This window comes from Corvus moneduloides, chromosome 6, assembly GCF_009650955.1.
Source record: "Corvus moneduloides isolate bCorMon1 chromosome 6, bCorMon1.pri, whole genome shotgun sequence".
Lineage (NCBI taxonomy): Eukaryota > Metazoa > Chordata > Aves > Passeriformes > Corvidae > Corvus > Corvus moneduloides.
The window spans coordinates 58,053,673-58,080,199 of NC_045481.1; the positions used below are offsets into that span (position 1 = coordinate 58,053,673).

The 26,527-nt window shown below is 38.0% G+C and overlaps 2 protein-coding genes across 5 annotated transcripts in view; one reads left to right on the forward strand and one right to left on the reverse strand.

Annotated features, from left to right (window-relative positions):
• The window catches only part of METTL15 (methyltransferase like 15), a 99,050-nt gene extending 97,179 nt beyond the window's left edge, over positions 1-1,871 (reverse strand). The window contains exons 1-2 of one of the 2 annotated variants that reach the window (XM_032111746.1): positions 1,171-1,871; positions 213-492 (exon numbers count right to left, since the gene is read on the reverse strand). In XM_032111746.1, the coding sequence (XP_031967637.1) occupies positions 213-476 (264 nt within the window). In that variant the 5' untranslated portion in view covers positions 477-492; positions 1,171-1,871. Of the gene's footprint in view, positions 1-212 lie in introns of both variants that reach the window. The other variant, XM_032111745.1, reaches the window with a different exon arrangement.
• Positions 1,872-1,963: 92 nt separating this feature from the next.
• The window catches only part of KIF18A (kinesin family member 18A), a 32,159-nt gene continuing 7,595 nt past the window's right edge, over positions 1,964-26,527 (forward strand). Inside the window, exons 1-13 of one of the 3 annotated variants that reach the window (XM_032111743.1) lie at positions 1,964-2,038; positions 3,034-3,420; positions 4,087-4,244; positions 5,159-5,263; positions 6,229-6,339; positions 12,911-13,108; positions 14,360-14,533; positions 15,428-15,502; positions 15,752-15,861; positions 19,598-19,760; positions 20,335-20,499; positions 20,931-21,052; positions 21,236-21,471. In XM_032111743.1, the coding sequence (XP_031967634.1) occupies positions 3,093-3,420; positions 4,087-4,244; positions 5,159-5,263; positions 6,229-6,339; positions 12,911-13,108; positions 14,360-14,533; positions 15,428-15,502; positions 15,752-15,861; positions 19,598-19,760; positions 20,335-20,499; positions 20,931-21,052; positions 21,236-21,471 (1,945 nt within the window). In that variant the 5' untranslated portion in view covers positions 1,964-2,038; positions 3,034-3,092. Of the gene's footprint in view, positions 2,107-2,217; positions 2,308-3,033; positions 3,421-4,086; positions 4,245-5,158; positions 5,264-6,228; positions 6,340-12,910; positions 13,109-14,359; positions 14,534-15,427; positions 15,503-15,751; positions 15,862-19,597; positions 19,761-20,334; positions 20,500-20,930; positions 21,053-21,235; positions 21,472-26,527 lie in introns of those variants that run through there. The other 2 variants (XM_032111742.1, XM_032111744.1) reach the window with 2 other exon arrangements.

Consider the following 26,527-nt stretch of genomic DNA (forward strand, 5'->3'; position numbering starts at 1 on the left):
CTGGGGATTCAGGCATACAGACACCAGAACTTTATTAGTTTGAATACAGAGTCTTAATTCGAACTTCAAAACAATTTAGAACCTTTAAAAGCTACAATTGATTGTTTAAGAGCATCCCTTTATTTCTCTAAACAAAAGTTTTCCCTACACTGCACGAATTTTTCTGCTGTACTGTTAATGGATCACAAATGTTAATCAATCATTTAACTCACCTGACCTGGCTGGGGGGATAAACAATTAACAACCTCCTCCAGCATCACTGGTATGTGAAGTCTTCCAAAATTACTGTTTTCTGTACTCTGAGGCAACTCTTCAGTTTCACATTTCCGGACAGTTTGCTCCTTTGACTCCGAGTCAGAAAGCTTATTTGATGAAGAATGGATCCTTCTGGCCAAACTAGCCACCTTTACTGACTCCAGTTTCAAGTTGCGCAGAAACAAACATTTGCAAACTTGGCACAGATATTGAGATAACATTTTGGAGTTGATCGACCTATAAGAGCAGTAGATGTCAGGAATTACTTTCAAACAAGTATTTGAAATAGTGTGTTTGTTTAAATAATAAAGTGGAAATGCTATAGGTAAAGCAATACACATTCCAAGTTGGGCAGCTTTATAGATGTCATGTCAGCAAAACGTTTTCAGAACTTTCAATATTATCTACAAATCAATCATGTTCAAGCAATAAGCAGATTATTTTCACTATCAGATACATGCTTTTCTTGAATTTACCTTGCCAGTGGCTACCAGTATTTTGCCTGCATAAGAATAGGCTGAGAAAGTTACTCTCCTGATAATTTAAGCCTCATCTGGGCAGTAATTCCCCCTACTTTAAGTTTGAAAGTGCATATCATTCTAACTTTGAACAGACATACAGATGTGAGGTTTTGCAACAAACCACAGTGCGTCTACAGAAAACACACATATTACCATGGTATGCTGTGCTGGTTGTGGTTGGGGTGGTTAATTTGATTAATTTTTTTCACAGTGGCTAATATGGGGCTGTGTTTTGGATTTCTGCCAAACACAGCAGGGAGGAGACACAGCTGGGGCAAGTGACCCAACTGGACTGAAGGGATACTCCAGACCAAATGGCATCATGCTCCGTATAGAGAGTGGAGGGAAGAGGATGTTTGGAGTGATGTCATTTGTCTTCCCAAGTAACCATTACCTGTATCCTTGGAGATAGTTGAGCACCTGCCTGCCCGTGGGAAGTAGGGAACTAATTCCTTGTTCTGCTTTGCTTGTCTGCACAGCTTTTGATTTCCCTATTAAATTCTCTTTATCTCAGCCCCCAAGTTTTCTACCTTTTTACCCTTCCCCTTCTCTCCCCAGTCCCACTGGTGAAGGCGTGAGGAGCGGCTGCCTGGGGCTAGGCTGCTGCCTGGGGTTAGACCACTAAAGGTGTGTTCCACCATCCTACTCACACTGACCGACACTGGTACGAGCCCAAGACGTGTGGTTAACACGAGAGACACACTTTGCTTACAACCACCCTCATTCTACACAACTGGAGATCTTTTCCTTAGAAGTGAGCAAAAAACGTGTAACACCACACGTCTAAAGCGGCACTCGAGCACAACTGCAGGCTGCCGCCTGAAGATCGGGACTTGTACTAAAGCAGAAGGTAAAGGCAGCGAGGATAAAAATTCCACCTCTTAGCACTTTTTATCAGAGGCAGCCGGAGAAGCGTGAGCAGCCCGCACCCAGGCCCGCGCCAGGCCCCACGGCGGGGTGCGGGAGGAAGAGGCTGTGGGCTGTCCCCGCCCAAGCCGGGCTAGCGGGACACGCGGACCGACCGACCCAGCGACCGACCCAGCGACCGACCACACGCCCGGCAGCCCCGAGCGCGCCCCGTCCCTCCCCGTGAGCGCTGCCGCTGCCGCCGCCGCCGCCCCGCGGACCCCGCGCGCTTACCGCTGGCGCCGTCGCTCTGCTGACGTCACGGGAGGCAGCCAATGAGAAGGCGAGGAGGGCGGCCTGCTTGTGTTTGAATTCGGCGGCCGGTGGATGGCGGTTGGTGTGGCCGCGGCCCGCGGGTGAGTGCGCGGCGGGCACGGCCCGGGGGTGAGACCGGGCACCGTGACCGGTGGCCACGGTCCGGAGGGTGAGTGCCGGGGTGAGATCAGGGATGGGACCAGGGATGGGCGCGGTCCGGAGGGTGAGTGCCGGGGTGAGACCGGTGGTGGGCGCGGCCCGGAGGGCGTGTGCCGGGGCAGGCGTTTCTGTGGCGGGCATGGAGGGGCAATTCTCTGGCTCCTAGGGCCGAGCCTGGAGCATGCCCCGTGGAAGGGCTGTCTGCAGTGGGGTAAGGAGGGGGCCGAGAGAGCCGAGCGGGCCTGGGCCGCGGCCCCGCTGCTCACCTGCCCCGGGTGTTCCCTCTCCCCGTGTCCCGGTTATGCCGCGGCCGGGAGGCCGCTCGGCTGAGAGAGCTGGCCCTGGAGCGGCAAAAGCGTCACTGAGAGCGTTTACCGTGTAGGTTACTGCTCACTTCTAAGGGTGAACGAGCAGCCCTGTCAACAACAAAAATGGGCTATTTAGAGGAAATTCCATTTTGGTATCGGTTACTGTATCCCATGCAAGGCACGTTAACGTAAATCCCGCTTTAGCTCTCCTTAAACCTACGTGCAACGTGACTATATCAATAAGCCGGGGAGTGCAACATAGGCAGCTCCTCTTTCAGCTGAAGAACAAAGAAACTACTCGCTTTGGTCTACAGAAATCTGAAATATCAGATATCTCATCTGAAAGCTTGGTTTGTTATAAAGGAAAGCATGTAGGTAATTTAGTAGTTTAAATTCTAAAATAAACTTAAGAGTTTACTGGGGAAGTGCTAGTTGGCTTTCTGAAAGCTGTGCTGAATTAAGTCAACCTTTCAGGCCAGTTATAATGTTTCCCAAAGTCGCACTGCCACTGGAGCAGTCCACTGACAAGTGGTGGGTGGATCCAGAATAGGTGCCTGATCAAATGTGTGAACTGTTTGGAAGAGTAAAAGGCATTGTATTGCAAATAAAACCTATCTTGTCAATTGCAGAAAAGATTTGGCTGTTCGATCTGAAAGAGTCTTCGAAGTGAAGCTGGGGGACAGAAGGGATGACTCCTGCTAAGGAAGAAGATGTCTGTAATCATGTGAAAGTGGTAGTCCGTGTCCGTCCAGAGACCCAAAAGGAAAAGCAGGGCAGCTTTAGCAGGGTTGTCCATGTTATTGACCAGCATGTATTGGTCTTTGACCCAAAGGAAGAAGAAGTTAGCTTCTTTAACAGGAAGAGACTGATCCATAGGGACATTAACAAAAGACAAAGGAAAGATCTTAAATTTATGTTTGATGCCATTTTTGATGAGAGTTCATCCCAGTTGGAAGTTTTTGAGCACACTACCAAAAGTCTAATTGATGGCTTCTTAAATGGATATAACTGTACAGGTAACTTTGCTATTTATCTTCTTTAATTAAAAAACTTCAATAAATTTCTCAAAGTTTCTACCATTGTATCCAATGGCTGCAGAGGCATTCAAAAAAGCCTGAGATAGAAATAAAGCATTGTGTTTTAATTCATAGGTATGAAAGGCTGACTTTTTAGTATATGGAAGTTAGGATAGCTCTACTCCTTTTAAAAGAAGTTTGTGTCAAGGTTATAATAGCCTTGGGAATCTTATCTGAAATATATGTGCTAATGGGAGTCCTATAGAGTTATTCAAGCAGAAGCAGTTGTGTCACTGAGTGTGTGGTAACCTACTTTATGAGCTCTTTAAGATCTTGGGGTTTTTTAATTGGCTACTGGAATGTGGTGAGGAAACGAAGTGGCTATCAGCAGTAAGTTGATGGCTCAGGGTTACGAGAGTAAGTAAATAATATTTTCATGTAACATGTCAGTGAATGAATTTTGAACTGAAAACTTAAAAATGTTTTTTGAAACACCTCTCTCTAATTATAGATGTGAAAGGTGAAGCCTAAGTAAGAACCTTGATCTGTTTATGAAACAGTTGTGCAGCATGACAGAAGTCTCTGAATGTTCATTTGACTTTTGCATTCCTGATTAGCTTACAAATAAATTATTCTTACTTTCTTGTTTTTGTGGGGAAAATTCAGTGCTTGCATATGGTGCAACAGGAGCTGGAAAGACGCATACAATGTTAGGTTCTCCTGAAGATCCTGGAGTCATGTACTTAACTATGATGACACTTTATAAACGCATGGATCAAATAAAAGAAGATAAAACATGTGATGTTGCTGTTTCTTATTTAGAGGTGAGTTCCTGCATTTGGTGTGTTGCTTTTAACAAGTCATATTTTATAAATAAAGACAAGCTGGTTTTGCTTTCCACTGGTCCTTTCTGGGGCTTGACAAAATGTGTCCTGACAGGAGTGGAACTGTATTGTGCTCTGCAAACTTGGTGTTCCTAGGCACCTGTTACTGTTTTACAGAAGGCTGCCCATAAAGGACAACTGCTTCTAATATATTCACTGAATGTTCATGACTTGTGTCTTGCTGATCAATTACATGCCTCTAAACATCTGTTGATGTGTACAAGAAAATATCATTTCAGGGTAATATTTTAGGACTGCATAATAACATCCTATAAGCATTGTGTAAAAGCACAACAAAGTGGTGTTCTGTTTCTACAAGTAAATGTTTTGGCACTGCTGCTGAGCAGTGCTAGTAAAATGGTTATCTTCTGAGCTCCCTCAAAATCTTAATGGACTCCAGTTGGTATTTGGGAGGGGTGGAAGGAGATGGAGAAAGTTTACATTGCCATATACTTCCACAGACCAAGTAATAAGACATTTAACAGTTTTAATGGAAGTAGATTTGAGCTAAGAAATATTGCTGAAGTATGGGTTGTGATGAACAATGGAGGGAAATAAATGCTTTGGATTCATGCTTGTTGCAAAACTGGGGTTTGTTAAAAAAAGGCAATTTTTTTTTTCCAATAAAGACTAAGATTATTTACTAGAAAGAATTACTTCTAAAATCTAAAAAGAAATCAAGTGAATTGAATATTTTAAGCTCGCTGTAGGAAAAATGTTTGAAAAAAAATTACAGCATGAATTCACTACTTTGTCTTAAAGGAGTGTTAAAACAGACGGGTGATTTCTGTTTATTTAATTCTGTCATCTATGGGAGGATATTTTAATAAAGTATTTTAAATTCCATTTCAAAGGTTTACAATGAACAGATACGTGATCTGCTGGTCAACTCTGGGCCTCTGGCTGTTCGTGAAGATGGCCAGCAAGGGGTGGTAGTTCAAGGTCTGACATTACATCAGGTATGTAAATATCAATAGACAATTAAAATGTGCTTGAGATGATTGAGAAACATCCCCATTCTTCTGAAAGTTGTATGGAATTTGGTAATTTCCTAGTGAGTTTCTTTTCTGGCCATAAGCATCAGTAACTTGCAAACCTAATTAATTAGTTAAAAGCACATTGTGGAAAAAACCTGCTAATCTTATCGAATGCAAATATAGAAGCATTCAGTCCTTATTATCAAAACGGTACCCTTGGCTGGATGCTCATCCAGCAAGTTTTGGAAGATTTATTTTTTGGCTAAAACATCTTGGCTTTGCCATCATTGCCATCTTGGAGTGCTCTACACCACTGTGAAGACTAAAGGTTGTTTCTGTTTGTAAATAACCATGTTTGAAAAGTTCCATGTTAAATTACTTTTCCAGGCCAGCACAGCAAGTCTTTGGTAAGGTCAGTGATAGAACTTAGTTGTCCAATCTGAAAATCAATTCCTATGGACCTATTTTCTTGCAGCTTTCTAGTGTATGTTACATGCTGTGACAGGAAACAATATTCTAAGTTTGGCTAGGTCTATAAACATCCTTCTTCCCAAACCTTGAGTCTTGTGAGGAAAGAACTTTTCCTGTACTAATGGATTAAATAGTGATATACTAATTTAAGTCAGACATTCTTAAAAGAGGCTGATTCTAACTATGGAGAATCTTTCAGATTTGTTTGAATTCTTTACTAAAAATATTTTCTGATTTAAGTGGCTGTGCTTAAGTGCTTGCTTTTCATACCTTACTACTTTTTAGCTGAGAATATTTGTTTGAAGTGCCTCCATTTCAAAAGTGCCTCCATTTCTCTTATTGCTAGGTAGCTAAAATTTTAAGTTTGTGGGGGTTTTTTTGAAGGTGAATATTAATGTAAATGTATTTTAGAATCAGTGTATTCCTATAATTGATGGAAAAGAAAACTCCATTTGTCTTGTGCTCTACTCTTAAAGCCTAAATCAGCAGAGGAAATCCTTCAGATGTTGGATTATGGAAATAAAAATAGAACTCAGCATCCCACAGATGTGAATGCCTCCTCTTCCCGGTCCCATGCTGTCTTTCAGGTAAGATGATATAGCCAATAAACGGTGGACATTACTGTGAGTTGCAGTTTTTGTTTAAATTTGGATACAGTGGAAGCTTTTACTTTTAAACTGTGTTGAACCTTAGTTTGGAGAAGAGGGGATTGAAGTTTTCCAGTTTACTCTTCTTGTTGACTCCTTATTCCTTAGAAGTATGTAATGGTTCGTAGTGTTTATGTTTGAAAAAATGAATTCAATGAAAAGGTCTCTAGTTCCAATAGTTCAAACTTATTATACATAAAATATGTACTTATACCTTCTTAACATATGTTCCTTAGAGGAAATAACTGTTATGTAAAATGGTAATTTTGAGCTTTAATATACTTCGATATTGTAATGTTATAAACTGAAAGTTATTGGTGGCTTTTTTAATGCTTTCTGTTTTCATGAAGTTGCTTAGCATTTCTCTGGGAAAAATAATTTACAGAATGCAGTTATATGTCTGAGTATAAGAATCTCAAGTAGTACTTTCTTATTTTACTTTTTTGGTTAATGTTAATTTTTACGGTAAAGTGATTTTCTAATATCCTGGTATGGATCAAGTTTTAGAAAATTAAATCATGATTCTTAGTTTTCAGAAATGAGTTGTACAAATGGTGCCTTAAGAGCCCTCCCAGAAACAGAGACTGGACAGGAGTAAAAGAATAAAATAGGTATTTATTTGAAAGGCCTTCAAAGGTACACCCTGGGAGCCACAGGCTATTGCCAAAAATAGACCCCAAGATGGACAACAGGTCACGAGTTCTTCACACCTTTATAGGTTTGGTTCATTTGCATATCAGGGTTAATTCTCCAGTTAAAGGTTCAGTTCAGTGATGTAATTTCCCCTCCCCTGGGGAGGCCCTTCTGCTGGCCCTCCTTAGAAGCTCTTTTGATTATACTTTTTGGGCCTAGGATGGTCTGGGTGACCTTGGAGAGCAGGTCTGGAGAGGCTTTGTTATGTCTACCTAGCACAAGTGAGCAGAAATTAGCAAGCTACAAGAAACCTCAGTTACACTCTAAGCAGTACAGAATCAGGAAAATACAAAACTTAAAACCTAGGCATTATTTCCCCCCTTTAGAGGCTTGACAAGGCCTCTACCTTGTCTAGACTCTATTTTAAATATTCTAATATCCACTAATAATATGTGTCTAACAGCAGTATATATCTATAAACAAGAACTATGATTGCAATCATTACAAACAGTCTGTGATCTAGGGTCAGTTTGGTAACCATGAAACCAGGATGTGGAAGATACATTGGATAACATTCAAAGATGGTTGTAAGATCTAAGTTGATTCTCAAATTGTAAACAAATTTTGTTGATCTTTCCACTTCAGTTCACGTGTCAATTATTAATTTTGTATCCAAAGGAATGTCTTTGGATATACTCTAAACTAGAATCATATGCAAAATTTGGTTCCAAACCTGAGTCAGTGTTACCAACTGCGTAAATAATAAGCACAGGGAAAAAATCATTTAAACTACATCATCTTCATTTGTATCAGTCTCTGTTTTCTCAGTTATTTCAGGAGCAGAAGCCTTCTTAACTCTGGAGTAGTGAATCCAGGGTCCTTTGTCAGCCGCTTTGACTGGGGTGAGGGTGGTCAACAAAATCTGGTATGGTCCTCTCCACTTGGCCTGTAGAGGATCACTGTCCCACCACTTGACATAGACCCAGTCTCCAGGCTGGAAGGGATGTGCAGGAGTGTCCAGTCCTATGGGTCTGGATAACACAATGTAATTCTGGAGCTTCTGCAAAGTAGAACCTAAAGCCATTAGATATCTTTGCAAATCAAGTTTTCCCCTCATGTGAATTTCACCTGGAACATGTGGAATTTGATATGGTCTGCCATACAATATTTCATAGGGACTGATGTTATCCCTCTGCCTTGGTTGTATGTGGATCCTCAGCAAAGCTATAGGCAAGGCCTGAACCCATGTCATGGATGTCTCTTGACAAATTTTGCTAATTTGTGCCTTAAGGGTCCCATTCATGCGTTCCACTTTACTGCTTGCTTGGGGTCTGTAAGGTGCAGACCCCAAGCAATTCCCAAAATTCGGCTAACTTCTTGAATCACATTTGCAACAAAATGTGGTCCCCTATCTGAGGACATACCTAAAGGAACCCCACACCTTGGTATTATATGATGAAGCAAAACTTTACTGCCTCCTTGGCTGTGTTAGTGTGACAGGGGTAAGCTTCAGGCCATCCACTGAAAGTGTCAATCAACACCAGTATGTACCTGTATCCTTCTTTGCATGGTAACTCAGCCAAGTCTATTTGCCAGTAATCTCCAGGAAGATCCCCTGCCTTTGTTACTCCTAACACAGCTCTTTTCCTTGTATCAGGATTGGTTTTGCAGCAGATTTCACACCTGCTCACTACTGATTGTACAATATCTGCCATTCCCTTTCCTATTACTACCTTCTTTAGATGTTTCAGAAGATTTTCAACCCCGAAATGTGTACTTTCATGTTCTCTTCGAGCTAGCTCTCGAAGGGTAAGAGGTGGGACTACAACCTGATGTGCGGGTGTGACAGCCCATCCATTTTCTGTGATCTCAGCCTTAAGAAACTTAATTAACTTGTGGTTTGCGTGATCATATTTTGGGGTGAAACCTGACAAGTCAATCTTTTTTTGTGGAATTACTGGAAGAACACCTTTTTCTGCAGCCCTTTTTGCTGTTTCATCAGCAAAGCGATTTCCCAATTCTAGAGTGGTTTTATCTTTGCCAATCAACTTTGCCCAGTTATCTAATACAAATTTTAAAGGAGTATTCAGTGGTACTTCAGTCCCCATACAAGAAATATTATCACCCATGGTTTTATGCTTATAAACAGAAAATTCGCGAAAATAAAGCAACAAGACCTAAGAACCCTCTATAAAGCAAAGAGAGAAAACTAAAGAAGGTAGGATTTGAACCCACAATCCTGGGGATACAAACTGTGGCTGGAAATATGATCTAAGCCCTAAGCCTCTGCACCACCTGGCTGTGTACCAAAGGGTGTTGGCTACAATCCTCCTAAGCTTTTCACAAGGCAGGAACAAACTGACACAGGGAAAATTAAATCCCTGAATGGGACGTTGCCTGATAAGCTCTCACGAGCTACCAAGCTAACAGAAAGGGGAAACACCAAAGGAAACCCCCTTGGACCCTCCCGAGTCCCCAAACTAACTACAAGAGCTCTCTTAACACCTAATTCAGGTGTTAACAACAGAATACCACCTTTATTCAGTTACTCACCAGGCCTCTGTGCTGGATCTGGAGAGTTCTGGGCTCTTGGAGCTCCTCTGCCTCCTGGACTGCTGCAACTGCCCCTCCCCCCCCAGCTGCCAGCCGAGGCGGGGGGAGCTGAGCTGGATCTTTCTGAGTCCCAGAGGATTTTTGGAAGCCTCGTTGTCCCATCTGGAGTGCCAAAGAACTGATGCCTTAAGAGGCCTCCCAGAAACAGAGACTGGACAGGAGTAAAAGAATAAAATAGGTATTTATTTGAAAGGCCTTCAAAGGTACACCCTGGGAGCCACAGGCTATTGCCAAAATAGACCCCGAGATGGACAACAGGTCATGAGTTCTTCACACCTTTATAGGTTTGGTTCATTTGCATATCAGGATTAATTCTCCAGTTAAAGGTTCAGTTCAGTGATGTAATTTCTCTTCTGCTGGCCTTCCTTAGAAGCTCTTTTGATTATACTTTTTGGGCCTAGGATGGTCTGGGTGACCTTGGAGAGCAGGTCTGGAGAGGTTTTGTTAGTCTGCCTAGCACAAGTGAGCAGAAATTGGCAAGCTACAAGAAACCTCAGAGTTACACTCTAAGCAGTACAGAATCAGGAAAATATAAAAGTTAAATCCTAGGCATCACAAATATGCTAAAACTTAAAGACTTCTCCAAAGATTTTTGGTGTTGGCTATACTGCCTTATTCTTCTGACTTCTCTTTTTAAATATAACCTGTGATATTTAAAAACTAGTCCTGTTATCAGCAGTGTCTTTTTTTTGGGTTTTTTTCTGTTTGCTGTTATATACTGCAAAGCAATACCTTGAATTATTTATTTGATCCACTCTGGGTTGAAAAATATTAAAATAAATTTGATTCTGGTCCTTGCCTTACAGCATTTAACCGTTGGGAAGTTTTTAACAGTTATCTGCAGACTTAGATAATGCTAAATAACTATAGCAAAGTTTAAAAAAAAGAAAAATAGCTTCTAAATATGTCACAGAACAAAGGTCATTGACACTCTAAAAGCTTCTGTTTTCCTATATACCTTAAACTTATGTTTGAAATTGCCTTTCCTGTTTTTAATTTCCCCTGAGGTCTGCCCTTATGCATTGTACATGATCGCACAAAGACTTCTTTTGAAGTTCTTTGGGTTGAGAGCTGCATTGTTGTGCATGTGTGCTGCCTTTAGAAAGACTCAAGATACAGTGCTAGAGACAGATCAGAGTGAACTGCTGATTTCTGTTTGTTTACTTGCTGGGCTGGGATGTCTTATCTCCCTTACCTTTACTCAGGAAAAAGCTCTGGATTTTATTACCAGCAGAATTTTTCTTGGTACATTTCTAAAAGTGGCAAGCAATTAAATAAATCAGTTTCTCATCTATTTCCACAAATCCCTGACATTCTGCATAACAGAATTGTGTCATTGTTTCCAGAGATGTAAGTGATGAGAAGTCCCCAGTGCTGTCATAACTGCCCTTTGTTTTTAATGTTTCTATTAAGAGTTGCTTTTTTTGTAGAGATATGGTATTTTTGACTTTTCTTGTTAACTTTATGGGAGCAGGATATTTTCTGAAACTGACTCAGAAATTGGTTAAATATTGGCCCAGGACATTCTGAGCTGATTTTAGAGATGCAAGTTTTGCCTTACTGTAACATGTGTCTTATGTTTAAAATATCTGTCTGGGTCAGGCAATCACTGCATCTGAGAGGAAAATCCATATTGCCACACTGTTCTATTGAGAGGGTTCTGTTTTGGGGCATTTCCTGTATCTTTTGAATTTTTACAAAAGCTTGAGTGTACAACGTAGTTTGGCTGTCACTCCACCTTTCCCTACTTCATTAACGATAGTTACTGTGTTGTTCTGGTAGTAGGTTCTCAGCCTGAGGTTCTTGGGGTTTTTGTCTGTTATACTGGAAATAGTACAGCTGAACTTAGTTGTACTGTTTGATATAGAAACATATGTATTTGAAATAGATCTACATTTCATGGCAAGTCATAAGAATTTTATTTTATTCATTCACAATTCTTGTCAATCTGTTTCCTGTTACAAGGTAACTGTGAAGACTTCATTTCTCATGCACAAAGCTTAAAGCTACAGAAGTAGAGAGATACTGTCTTTACTAGTCAGTCACCTTGTATTCATGACAGCTCTTTCCTAATTCATTGTCCAGAAGGGCGTTCATGAATGTGTCAGTAACCATTAGCCATATAAACAAATGGCAAGGCACTCAACATGGAAGAAGGGGAAATATATAGAGAATCCTGAAAGAGTATAAAGCCATCTGAGGATAACTTTGATTCTTCTTACTGACTGTATATTCCTGCTTTGCCTACTTCTTATAAACCTGAAGAAAGAACATCTTCACCAGCAGAAGGAAGCAAAAGTGTTTGGTTCTTTGTACGTCTTGGTACCATGAAAATTTCAAGAAAGATGGGAGGGGAACAACTGGCCTCAGGAGGCATCACATTTGAAAAAATCCTGGAGTGTATTTTCACAGCAGTAAATGAGTGTTGTTTCCTATTAATGGAAGATACAATTAAGTCTAAATCACTGAAAGGCCAGCCTTTTCCTGGTTTATCCCTATACATATCTTTATGGCATACCCCTTAAACGTGCATTTGAAAAAGGAACACCTCTTTCAATTTAAAGTTCAGGAGTGTGATAAGCATTTTTAGTGCAGAAGAATCAAGAGCTGTGAAATTAATTTTCCTGGTAAAAAACTCACTTATCTTTGCTGCTTTGTGAGCCTGGACCAGTTGGTCTCTTAATCCTCTGCAGCAGGACGGAGGGAGAGAATCAGAAGCAAGAGAAGGGAGGTACCTTGTGATTCACTTAAGTGAGGGGAAAGTGCCGGGGGGGCAATTACTTGCCACCATCAGACCAATGCCCAGTCATTCCTGAAGCAATGGCTACTCAGAGCAACTTGCAGTCAGTTGGGGTCAGCTGTTTGCTTGCAACCTCTTGCCCACTGCCTTGACACCATACAACTGCTGTTCAGCAAAAGCTCATCATCAGTGTGTGTTATCAGCACTGTCTGTTCACAAGTCTGGAAGCAACATGTGGGCTGCTGCACAGAAAATTAACTCTACCTCGGTCAAACTCAGTGCAACTATACTCTGCTTCTTTGCTCACTAATGCATGAAACAAGGAACTTTAAATGGTGTCAGAAATGGATTGACTATTTTCCATTAGGTCAAACTGACTGTTGACATTAGATATGTACTACAAGATTTAACTTGTATTACAAGGATTCCAATATAAATGTCCAAAAACAGTTGTTACACTATGAAATTAACTTATTGCATAGATTGGTAAGTGGTTATTTTTTAATTTTTTTTTTTTAATTGTAGATTTACCTACGGCAGCAAGATAAAACAGCTAGTATTAATCAAAATATTCGTATTGCCAAGATGTCTCTCATTGACCTGGCAGGATCCGAACGTGCCAATGCAACAAATGCCAAGGGGGCTCGTTTTGTAGAAGGAACAAATATTAACAGGTCCCTGCTTGCTCTTGGAAATGTCATTAATGCATTGGCAGATCCAAAGGTATGTGCTGCTTTCCCATGCAGTCTTTACCTTTTAGTAAAGATAAAAGTTCTGAAAACGTTTTAAAAAGTGCTAAACTGCTTGAATAATATAGTTTACATTGTCAGTGCTACTCACATCATCATTCTCATGTAAGATTGTCTCAAGGGTTTCCACCATCATGTCTGTGATAGCTGAAAGACAGTCCTGAAGAGAGAGAATTCTTAAAAATGATGTGCAGCTACCTAAGGATAGTGTCAAAGATGAATGGTACCTGTTTTTCTTATAGACCTTCTTCAAAATCAAACATATATAGAGAAGCTTGCATGAGTAAATGAATAACCTTAAAATTAAGCTTTAATCTTGGGGGGAAGAAGCTTTTACAGGCAAAAACAGCCCCTCTTCCAAGTTATTCTTTTGGGATCTCGCATTCAAATCCCTGCTCAAAGCAGTGAGTCAATCTCTTGATCTGGCTCACCAGCTCAAGGCAAGGAATAGGTATGATTGTGTAGGACAATGGCAAAACCTCCTGAACTTTTGCATAAATAGAGTCAAGTGCATTGTCTACCATGACACTCTTTGTCCTCCTCAACTAGCAAATTCCTCCTTCAAATATGCCAGGAGAAAATCAGATTTTATTTCCCTTCCTGTTGCTGCATGTCCTCATCATCTTGTTGGAGTGGAAGGTGGAGTTTATAATCTACCACGGACATAAGAAAGAATCTTCATATTGATTTATTTGATGTGGGATTGGGTTCCTAGTGGCCAAACTTAGCATAATGAAATTAAAATTCTGTAGCTTCGTAAAGCAGAGTATGTGTTGCCTGGAAAGTTTGTGTACTCTCCATCCTTGGAGATAATCAAAACCCTACTGGGCATAGTCCTTGTCATCTTACTCTAACTGACCCTGCTTTGAGCAGAGGTATTGAACTAGAAGGATTTTAGAGGTCCTTCCCAATCTGGATGATTTTGTAAACTGAAAGTAGTTTAATGTAGTTTACATTTTCTGTTAGTTGCCCCATCACAAAAATAGGAGTTACATATCCAGACGTCAGAAAGTAATCTAGCTAATACATGTGTTGTAAAGGTGTTGAACAGTTCCAAGAGATTTAAACTGTTTGAGATGTATAGATAATTTTAAGAAAAATTACTTATGTCAAAGAAAAGTTTCATGGCTGTTTGTCATGTTTTGTGTCACTCTTGAAATTCTAAGCAGACTTTTATTTAAAGTACAGTTGACTAAACCGTAAAAATATATATTACTCTTTTTAGAGCAAGAAACACATTCCTTATCGAAACAGCAAGCTTACTCGTTTATTGAAAGATTCTCTTGGAGGAAATTGCCGAACAATAATGATAGCTGCTATTAGCCCATCTTCTTTGTTTTACGATGATACCTATAATACTCTTAAGTATGCAAACCGAGCAAAGGATATCAAGTCATCTGTGAGTATATTGGTATCTATTATCTCTTGTCAAAGTACAATAGTGCAGTATTAAAAGAAGAATGATTTCTTTTGGAATATTATATTTTTCTTCACTTTCGTGTCAAAATTTTGTTGCATTACATCTTCTTTCTTTACAGTCAACTCTTCCTTATCTAAGTGATAGGTGTAGCAGATATATAGTAGATCCTAGATCTGGCCTAAAAGCAACATAACTTTGTTAATGAGATGATGCTGCCAGTTTGAAACAGTTTGTTTTGTGAGCATGAAATCTAGAAATAATCCTTAGCTGGTAGAATTCACATCCTTTTTTAGTATATTGCTATTACTTTCTCAGAGAACTGTAAAGTATATTAAAGAAATTTCTGGCCAGTTGTACAAGAGCCAGTCCAGGTTTGTACCGGTAGAATTCAGCTGGAGTCAAGTAGCTCAGTGAGATTGTATTGATAGATGAAAAGCTGGAGTGTCCTGTTTCTGCTCTCTATTGCTTTAATTTTAGTTTTCATCATCTTTTTTTATTGTAGCTCCTAATTCTTTTTATGTAATACAGGGTTCACTGTAGTTTCCATTTGTTGCATACTTAATGGCAGCTTTTATAATAAAATGCACAAGATAGGCATTAAATAGTGAAACTAATCTGAATAAATGCAAAATATGCTTGCACATGTAAATGTGATTATTTTCAGTTTGTTGAGGGAAATGTCCTGGCCATGGGTGTGCAACAGATGACAGCAAAAGCTGACAGTCTTATTCTTGTTGTGCAAGTCAGGATTTTATTAATCTCTTTCCTCATAATATAGTGTACGTGTAACTATGTAGTGCTTACACACAGTGTTTTTATTATGCATGAAAACACAAAGGAGCTGCCTTTAAATTCTAACTCGTTTCTTTACAGTTGAAGAGCAACGTTGTTAGTTTGGACAGTTACATAAGCCAGTATGTTAAAATTTGCAATGAACAAAAGCAAGAGGTATGTATAAAAATCTGTTGTTAAGAAGTTGAAAGGTTAACTGTTTATTTGAATATAAAAAGTAGTTTATGGGATTGAATCTATAAGGTAATATGGTTCTAATGTATTTTTAAGTAAGAGAATTTTGTCTTCTGAGAGGAGTATCACCTGCTGCCATTTGTAAAGCTGTTGAATATCAGCACAGAATGATAGTTTTTAAAAAAAGAAAAAACAACCTATTTCAACTAAAAGGTGCTTCTTTTGGTTTAGATCCTAATGTTGAAGGAGAAACTGAGAAAATACGAAGAAAAGCAAGCAAGCATTCCTGAAAATCATAATACTGCAGAACTTTCAAGCAACCAGCAAGTGGAAATAGAAAGGTAAATGAATCATATCATGAGCTTGCTTGCAGGCTGGAGTTTGTCTAACTTGTAAAAGCATTTGTAAAACAAACCTACTCTCTTCAATATTGGTTTCCTCATTTTAACATTGCTTTACTTAGATGTAGGTATGGCTTTGCTTAACATGTTGTTTCTTTTTACAGCAATTTGGTGGTGGATTTAAAATGAAAGAGGGGGATGCAGGAAATGACATGTGACAGGAAGGAGCATATGAATGCTGACTTCCAGCAAAGCTTCTTAGCAGGTTGTGTTTGTGGGTAGGCAGAATGTAGTTTGCATAAATGACAGCAGCTCTTGCGACTGTTGGCAGACACTAATTCAAGTGGTATCTTTCCTGCAAGGTTTGAGAGTGACAAAACCTGGAAGTTTTTCTACAAAGAGTTCAATTTATGTTTGTAGATTCCTTATTTTCTACTGCTTTAATATTTCTTGGCCTCTTTTTCTTCTTGGTAATGTTCCTGTCTATCTTTTCTCATGTGACCGTCTCATGAGAGAACATAAAAAGTTACAAACTAAAATGTGAGGTGTCAATTTGTTGTAGAAGCCACTGTATTCTATGAAGAGGGTAGGTTTTGGAGCAGAAGACTTTCAGGAGATGTGTTTCTGCATATCCCATCTCATATTTCTGACAATTACTCACCTAAGTTGATTCAGCTAACTTTTTTTTTTATTTAGCCCTTTGAATGTGCTATTTTTTAACCTGGAAAACTTTGAAGTGAAGTAAAAAACCATTCGAAGCAAGAAATTTTCTAACTGTGCTTTATTTTAGTGGCATTCCAGACATTTCAATAAACCCTTTCATTCAGGTTATTTAAATTGAATTTTCAAAAGAAGTGTGGGTTTCTAAGTCATGTTGATAGTTCTGACAGTTTTCCTGCATATTTTTGCACTGTATGTCTTTAAGATTGATTTAATTTCCTGTGATTTGCCCTTTATTTCATTCTTTGTGTGTGGGAAGAGTCAGTCAAAGGCAGGGTCTCTAAAATACCTCTTCAAAAGGCTGGACATAGTCTATGCCAAGATTTTCTGGTCAGAGAGTGTTTGTTTGCATTTTATTGTTACGGAATATCCACAGGGCCACATGTAAGCCTATCCCATTCCCTCTGGATATCAGAAATGATGTGGATGTCTCAGTCTCTTCTTTCTGATGAGTATCCTGCCAGGTTCATCATACTGATGGTGTAGGTAATGAGTTGATTTCTCCCACAGGTTTTGAAGGTATTGTGCTGCCTTCTCCCTTTTAGTTGGGACAGGGAAGAGAGCCATATCCATGATCTTGTATTTCAGTCCAACTACCCATGATTTGTGTCACTTTTATCTGAAAGAGACTCACTGGGTACACCACTTGATTCTTCAAACCTTAAAGTCATTCCTCCTTCTGCCTAAAGCTTGGAGATGTGTCGTCTGCCAATCCTTCAAGTCTTGAGCCTGTTGAGGTAGACAGTGGACATTGTCTCAAGAGCTACAACCTTGACCTCTTTGACACTAGGTAGTATAGGGGGTTCACACCCTGGATATGCCTACAGGATAACTTTGTAATTTTTCATGTAAAGAACAGAAGTGTGCTTATTGAAAGACTGAATCCAGCTCAGGGCAGGAACTTCACAAAGGCTTCTATACTTTATGCTATATTTGGAACACTGGTGAATATATGTACACAAGAGGTTGGTTTACCAACTCCTTATAAGGAGTGTATATAGAATCAGAATCTGCACCCTTGTCTGAATTATACCCAGCTTTCTACTGTGATGGAAACTGAGAGGATTCACTTTGGTTCCGTATTGCTGTGTTTCCCGAGCAGCTGGGAGGAACCATGTTTCTATGAATACTATGAGGGACAAAAATTCTCCAAGCAGTGTGCAATCGGTGGTATGTTAGTATAGATAGGAACAGTGTAGGGTAAGAACTCTGATACTCTGCAGCTGACTGTTTCATTATCATAGAATCTTTTATGTTAGAAAATACCTCAAAGATCATAGAGTCCAACCATTAACCTGTTACTGTTCTGATGCCATGATGATTTTTTGCCTTTTCTTTTATACCCCTGTTATACCTTATTACAACTGTATTCATAGTGCTTTTTGCCTACATTCTTGGACTTGTTTGTCAAGCTGCGAGATTAAACATTTTAGAAGCTTTGTAGCTAGGGATCAGTGTGCCCCAGACCCCAAGGTCCTCTCCAGAATACATTCTGTAAACTAAGATAGAACCATCCAGGAGAGGGCTCCTTGGGGAGAGGGGCTCACTTGAGCCTCCCATTGGGGAATCTTTGATAGATATGCTAATTAGTAAAACCTATAATGTTGTACCAGATCTTTTGGGGTGGGCATTTTGCAGGGTGCATTTCGGTGCATTCCACCAGGATGTGTGCACCTAAGGATCCTTAAAATAAATACCAAGGTAAAATCCCTTTTTCCCCTTCTAACCGTGTTTGATTCTTGATTTTAAGACCAGGAAAAGGCATCAGTTCCTTAAAGAAATAATACTTCTAAATTCTGTGAGAGTTCTAGTACACTTTTTTACCAAGATCAACAGCATCATCCTCTAGACACTTGGGGAAAACTTGTATTTCTAAACCTGTGGAGAAGAATTATTTTCTTAATTCTGTTTCTTTTTAAAAGGAGAGTAATAAAACACTAGAATAAAGGACTCAGTTATTCAAACTTTAGACTATGAAATAGAATTGCTACTTCTGAAACACTGGCAAGAAGTCAGTTACATGACAAGGATGTCTCTTCAACTTGTTCTGGAGTTGAACCTGGGTTTTTTTAGCATTTTTACAGCTTTTAATTTTGTGGGGGGTTTTTAATACTAAAAACTGTGTAACCTCTAACGTTGCTTGTCTTTGGAACAGTTGCATGTTGAGCTGTACTTTTATTTTTATGTAAATTTCTAACAACATAGCATGTAATGAAATACTTTGTATATAAGGTTGGTCATTATTGAGATATACAGTATCTTTTGGCCATTCTGTACTGAAACATTTTCAGTATTCAGGAGTGAAGTGAAAAAGTACCACGAGTGAAAGTTATATTGCAGTATGGCAATGCTTCCAGGTCTTCTTATTCTTGTTACTCTGACTTGTGTTGCAGACTAGGAGTAACCAGATAGCTGGTTACTCAGTAACTCCTTGAGTACCATCTACCACTACTTTGCTTTTCCCCCCTATTAGCCTATCATGTGTTAAAACATGATGAGTGTTCTGATTTTTCTTGTCCGTTAGTGATGAAAATTGTACAGTTGCTTCAGGGAAAGTGAGTAACTGAAGACGTTTCTGGTTTTCCTTTTTTTGAGGATAGCTAGCAGGTTCTTTGAACACTGTGTCTATGGCAACAGTAGTCTGATCTGTTTAATAAATTGATGTAAGAAGTAGAGAACATAGGTGTTTAGTATCTTTTGGAGTTAGAGAAAGGCATCCTAAAGCTTCTTCACATAGGTCTTTTCTTTTAAATCCCAGTGTTGTCTTCATAAGTATGACAAGGTTTATTTTTAGTGACTCCTTCAAAATTTCACATCCCGTTTTCAGTTCAAATACTTAAACATTCTTACAGATTTACTGACATTTTATTTAGTGCTCATCTATAATAGGCTTTACTCATTTCCTTTTAATTTCTTCATACTTATCTTATTAACTTGGACTTGAAAATTCCCCTACCAAAGGAGATGGGCATAAAAAGTCATCAGTACATAATTAATTATTATTCTTTGGCTTTAGATACAAAGAAATCCTTAAAAATGTATTTGCAAACCGTGAGGAAATCAGAAAAGAATACCTCAATGTGGAAATGAAACTGAAAGAAAATACACTAAAGAAATATTACCAGAATCAATGTCATGAACAAATTCAACTGATGTGCTCTGAAGAAAGAGTAGAAAAGGTGAGTTTTCTGTAATGTAGTGCAGGGTATCATCTCTTCATTTTAGTATATTTGTGTAAATTTTGCTTAAGTAATTGTGTAATGAATTAATGCATAAATATTGAATTAAAAATGAGACACACAGATTATCACTCTTCTATGACTATTGATGTAGTGACCTAATTTCTGAGGTAACAGCAGAGTATAGTTGTCTTCTGACTAGAAAAGAGTGCCCTTTGCCTTGTTAGGACACTGTCTTGCTCATATCCAGCTTGCTGTTGCTGGTTTTGTGCCTTTTAGTTTTCATATTTCAGAAACAGTACAAACATCAGAAGAATTTGATGTTTGAAGATAGAGGATTTTCCTTTTACCCAATGCTTTATCCTTTAGCAGGCTTTTTGTAGGACATACTGCATAAGGAAAACAGAAAAATTGCTTCTTCATGTTCATCCTTGAGTTACTAGGAACTATTTGGTTATGTTATATAAAAGTAAGGAAAAAAAATTTTATATATAAAGAGAATTTGGTGAACATAATTTGAAAGTTTCCACCTTAAATGCTGATTATTTTTGGGGGGGGGGATTTTTTCTTTAAGGCCACTTGCAAGCGGGATCAAAGGCTTGCAGCACTTAATAGCCACTATGTACGCATGCAGAAGAAAAAAGAAGAGGAGACCAATCTTTTTGAGGAAAATACCAAATGGCTGCACCGTGTTGAAAATGAAATGCGCCTTCTGGGTCAAGAAGGGTGTATTCCAAAAGTAAAATGCCTTTCACTTTGTCATGGTTGGGGATGGGGAGGAGAATTGGTAAAAGGGTAAAACCTCTGAGTTAAGAACAGCTTAGTAAGTGAAATAAAGTAAAATGTATGGGGAGAGTAAACAGACAGAGGCAAACATCTTTGGTATGCATAGATAAGCATCCATGTGTGCCTGTTGGATTCTTAATGCTAATTGCACCATACACACTATTGGTCAAAGGACTCTACAAAGTTATATTTATGGATGTAAATAAAAATCAAATAATTCATACTTTTCTACCATAAAACTTTATTACAGTAATATGGCTCCACTCCATCTTTAGTTTTCAATATAGGGTGATCTAATATTATTTTTAGTTTAAATTTTAGTTTCTTCCTACCAATTTGATGTATAGCTGTTTGATTTTCATTTTTATTCCTAATTTCCCAAAGGAACTTTGTCAAGATCTGCAGTATTGGCATTTAAACCTAGAAGTTCAGGACCTGAAAGCCCAGATTGAACACATGTTGTCTCTGGTCTCCCTTCAAGATCAGTATTATAAGCAAACAGAAAAGTAAGTATGGTTTCGGGGCAGGTGTGATAAGACTTACATTCTGACATGTGTAACTTGAGAAGACCTATTTAGAGAATTTAGTTTTAATTGAAACAGAAGTAAGATTTTTCTCAAACTTTTTGTTTTCTGAGTTAAAATTATGTTTTCTTAAGCAAACTTGTCGTGCCTCTTGCTGTTTTACAGAGTACTAAATACTGCACTTCCAGTTCTTCGCAAGCAATACCTGATTTTGAAAGAAGCTGGGTTGACAAATGACTTAAGTGAGACTGAATTTGCAGAGGTTGAGCAACTGATTCAAAGACAAAAATCGGTAGCTTGGGCTGACCAGACTGAAAAGAATCAAAATCAAAACCATGAAGTAGAAATGTCAGCTATCTTTTCATTCCCGCAGCTTGTGAGCAGACCAAACACCCCATGCCGTAAGTATCAGTGCCTTATCCATATTTGGAAGTTTCAGTAATTAACAAACTACAGGTCCCTGTTTAGTTACTATGTATTTAAATTGGTAGTGATGCAGGAAACCATCTGTATTTAAAGACGGTGCTGAATTCTGTGTGTTGCAGAACATGAGGCAGTAATCATTGCAGAAACTTTTTTAATGACACTAAAGTTTTGCCTGCAGTTCTTTCGGAGAACCATGACAATGTTCAAATGCAAATTAATTGCTATTGGCTGTTCTCACATAAAAAGTATTTTAAGTCACACAAATAACTTTTCTGTTTGCAAGCGCTGTCTCCCAAAGGTCAAAGCAGCTACATGATTTCTGCAGAATAGGTAAAACTATGAAACCAAGACCTTAACTTCTTGTGTGTTTCTTTGGAATTAACTGCATTTGCTAGCTGGTCCTGAAGAAGGAAGTCAAACTAGTAATTGATGTGGAAAAGGAGTTTAAAAATTGTAAAGAGAAGGATAGCAAAACTGAAAGGGTAGGGGGATTTGTTCTAGGTTTTGTTAAAGGTCTTCTATGAAGTAGGTTCTTGGAATATAATTCTAAATGTTCTTACTTTATTGTATTAATTGATTTTGGTATTATCTTGTTATAAGATCCTTCTTCCTATCAGGAGTTTCTAAATAGCAAAGAATTTCAGCTGATTTCCAGTAATGCCTAAATCTTTGTTTCTAATGAAGATTTCTTCTGTGTAAAGAGTCTCTTAAATATAATAAAGTCGTAGTGTGGGAGGAAAAGATAAAGATGTTTTCTGGCCATTCATTCAATATCTGTTTCTATGGTCAAATTATCAAGATAGTCAATTCTTGTGAATCAGCTCTTGATTTCTAGTGAAAGATAATTCAAGTTCATATGGTTTGTTAAAGCACGTGTAGTGCTTCACTCCAGGACTTGGCCTCCTTCTCTATCTTGTTTCTCCTTTAGCCTTTGAAACCTTTAAACACCTCATTTAAAATTCTGACCTTAATTAAAAGTAAAAATTGTTGCTTTTTACAGAAAATGCTGGCTTTCCAATATCTTCTCTCTTTTTTTGACACATACATTAAAAATTTAGATTAAGCTTCTGTACGCTTCATGTAACCATAAATGTGCAATGTGATGAACAATTTAACTGTGTCAAAGAAAGCATGAGCTATGGAAACAGGTTCATTTAAGAATGTATTTGGGCATCCATTCTGAAGTGTTCATTAATGGGGAGCCATACAGTATTCAGAATTCAGACTGAGGGCTGGAGAGCTCTGACTGGTACTTGCAAGTATTTCTGTGAATGGGGAAGTTCTTGGCACTGTTTCAAGCATCTCATTTCCAGAAGCCTTACTGTACATTACCTCTGAGAGAATGGAATTGATTTATGAGAGGAAGAAAAAAAGGCATCTATTGCCTTCCCTTGTCACAAACATTCTGATCTGAAAAGTCAATTTTTTATTTTGTATGGCAGAAAAAATTGGGGTATAGTTGTACATAGTAAAAGATTTGATTAAAAGCAGGAAAAACACATGTCTGGAATAGGAAAGATTTGTCTTATTAAGCAGCTCTTTCTTACTGTCTTATGTGATTTCTAAGTATTTTTTCTCATGCTGTGTAAAACAGTACACCTGATCACTGGGACTTGCAAGAATGCAGCCTGGATATGGGCCTTTTTCAGTTCACAGCTGTTGTTTGTGAAACTGTTGTGAAACTTGCCATCACAGTGATGATGCCTTTGGGTCAAAGGAATATTAAATAATTGAAATGCCTTGACTAGACCTCATTTGCAATTTGGAATTCCATGAGTCAGTTGTTAAAGAATGAAAATGTATGATTAGAATTGTAATTTGATCAATCAGTGGTAGCCCAGAAATGTTTATTGAAATGCATACATTAATATTTAATTTCACTTTAGCAGAACAACCTGGTAGACTTAATTTAGCACAGTTTCCAGAAATAATCCCCTTATGCATGTATTAGCATGAGTTCCAGAAGAAGAGAAGTCTTGGCCATTATTTTGTCCCTAATGTCAATTAGAACTAACTCAATTCATCAGAGTAGTTTTGCCATGAGCTCTGCTCACTTTTGCTGTGACTCATGTTTCACACATAGTGCATTCTGCTTCTTGTATTAATGCACAGGGCTGTAAATATCTGATATTGCTGTGTTTCTTGTCAGATAAATCAGTACTTCCGAGTAGTCTTTTGGGACAAATGATACAACAAACTACGGAACAAAACCACCTCATATCACTGGTGGTTGATCAGTGGATGATGGCTTTTATGTTTAATTTCTGAGTGAATCTCTTAAATAGTATCTTAAAGAATTTTGACAATTGTGTTTTATAAACATCAGCCTGAAATTAAGGATCAGCAAATATGTGATCTCTACTCTAAAATATGTTTGGTATAATGTTAATTTTTAAAGAGAAGCATTGTAGCTGAAAGTACTAGTTACGGAAATAAAACTTCCAAATTTTTCTTTTAAGCTACTTCATCAGGTTAACTTTGGCTGTTCTGTAAAGTACATAAGTGATTCATTTTTGTATATGAAATAAAAAATATTACTGAATTATTATGATGACATTGATGCAAAAGATTGAAGTAGCTATAAAACATGAAGCAAATATAGACTATAAACATAATTTCTCTGCCTTATTATGGAACAGGTTTGAAATTTTTTTTTTTTTTAAAGTTGGAGCATGTTGTTTATCTTTCAGTAGGAAAATAATGACAATACTTAATGATTACCCTTAGACATCCATTCAGGAACTGTTTAGATTTGTTCTTTAAGGAAATATGAATAGCCCTACTTGCTTCTCCACTGTATCATCTTCAGTACCATGTATTTAGAAATTTATGGATATAGTAGGGTTTCTGTAGCAGCTTCAGTTGTCTGAGTCCCTTTTGCATAAACTTCTCAATAGTAGCTTTTAAAAGCACTTGCAAAAAGAAGCTTCAGTATCTTGCTTCCTTAATAAGATGGAAATAGAAACACTGGCAATTCTTTATTTTGTGGGTCGAAATGTTTTCCTTGCTGTATTTTTATTTACCTGAGATTGTAATTGTTTGGAACTATATACAGTAGAACAACAAGCTAAAGTGGAATTAGGATTTTGGGGTTGTTTTTGTTGCATCGTATTTGGTTTATGTTACTTAGTGAAGCCAAGTTAAGTACGATACTGCTGATGATGTTTGTTTACCTGTTTACTGTGTTAGGAGCAACATAATAATTTCACAAAAAGCTATGGGGAGGGACACTTCTTAAGTATTTTATATGATTTCTAACACTTTAATGACAAGAAAAGCTTGTTGTGTTTTAACTTAGTTTTACAACGAGTTTTATTCAGAAATAAATAAATTTTAAAAATAGGTCTTTGTTTTTGCTAACAGCTTATAGTTGCTTTATATAGAATTCCTGCAACTATCATTATTAGTTTACTTGTATTACAGTACAAAATGCTGTCCATTATAATGGAATTCATCAAATTATTTATGTTGGCAGTATCTTTGTGTTCTTTACGTATTTAGTTAATGATTTAAATGCTTTCATTTACAGTTAATTTTAAAATGCTTCCAATATTTAGGCCTGTAGAAGCTTCTAAACCTTGGCACTCCCACCAAAATGTTTCTCCATCAGACTTCCTTCTAGTAACTTTAGGACATTAGCAAAACCTCAGTGTCTTACAGTAAGCAAACTTTCTGAAACTGAAACCTCCCTGTCCTAATGTAACAATGGACTAATAGAATTCTAACCATTATTTTTCCTGAAACAGACATTCAGATGCATATAAGTAGGAATAAAATCTAATAAATGAATATTTTAAATGTCCTGAGGCGTTTAATGGATAGTTATTTCAAACACTAGGTTATATAAACCTTATTCTTGTATTTACGAATATAAGACATCAAAAGTCTTTTTAAAAAAGGTTTGGATTCAATTTTTGATTGTGATGACTTGAATTTTTTTTTTAAAGATCTGTTAGTCTATTACACTGAAGTATATGTTGTACTCATTAAAACAAAATTAAAAAGCAAGCACAGTAATGAGGCATAGCATTGTTGATAGTGTCAGAGAGTAGTTATTTTAAATTGTTCATAAGTAAGTTTCTTGTTTGTTACTAAATCCTACCAAGTCTTGGAGAAATACGTCTTTATCACAATGGGCCTATTTTATTTTGGGTGGAGGTAAAGATTTTTTGGGCAACATTCAGGCCCTGTTTTACTGCTATTTCCATTCCACTACTCATGGAGAATATATGAATTAACTTAGTGTTTCGATTACAATCAAGGCACTGCATGTCAGCAACCTGCTGCATTTCACCTGGTGAAAGCTGGTCATGGATTAGATGTGGTATAAGAAAATAATATATTTTGCATTTTAACCGAGAAAAAGTCCTTTACATACATAAAGTGAACTTTACATAGGTGCACACATAGACAAATTCACAGTTCAATTATTTCATGTAGTCCTCTCAGGCCCAAGTTTTCTATGTATTTGTTTCTTCAAAGCTGGAAGCAATATAATAGAATTGTAATCGTTCACGTAATAAAATTGTAATCATTCATGTAATTGTCCACACTACTTTTCCCATAAGGAACTTAAACATTGTTCATTCTGACACTAAGCCCCTAAGTGAGGAATAAATGTTTGCTTTGTTTTTTCTAAGTTGAATAATTAAGTTTTCAATATTGAATTAAGTTGTGACTACATAGAATAGACATGTGGCCTATATCTAACCATCTCATTTACTTGCTCCTTGTACACACTTTGATACTACCTGTTCTATCCTCCTGGAACAGGTATAGGTCTCATTGTGATCTTTTAAATCCTTTGCTGTCTCTTATAGCTCTATTTTGTATTTTCTAATTGGGTATCATCTCATGTAGCTGGGTATCCAATTGTATGGCATGTCTAGTACCGAAGTGTGTAGGCAACAACGGTGCCGAGATCATCCCTCATTGGCTTTTCTTCAATGAAGATCTTACTTGGGCCTTTTCCCCAAGACATCTGATTTCTCAGGGTACTTGGGGAATTGGCTTTTTTAAAGCATCTTGGCA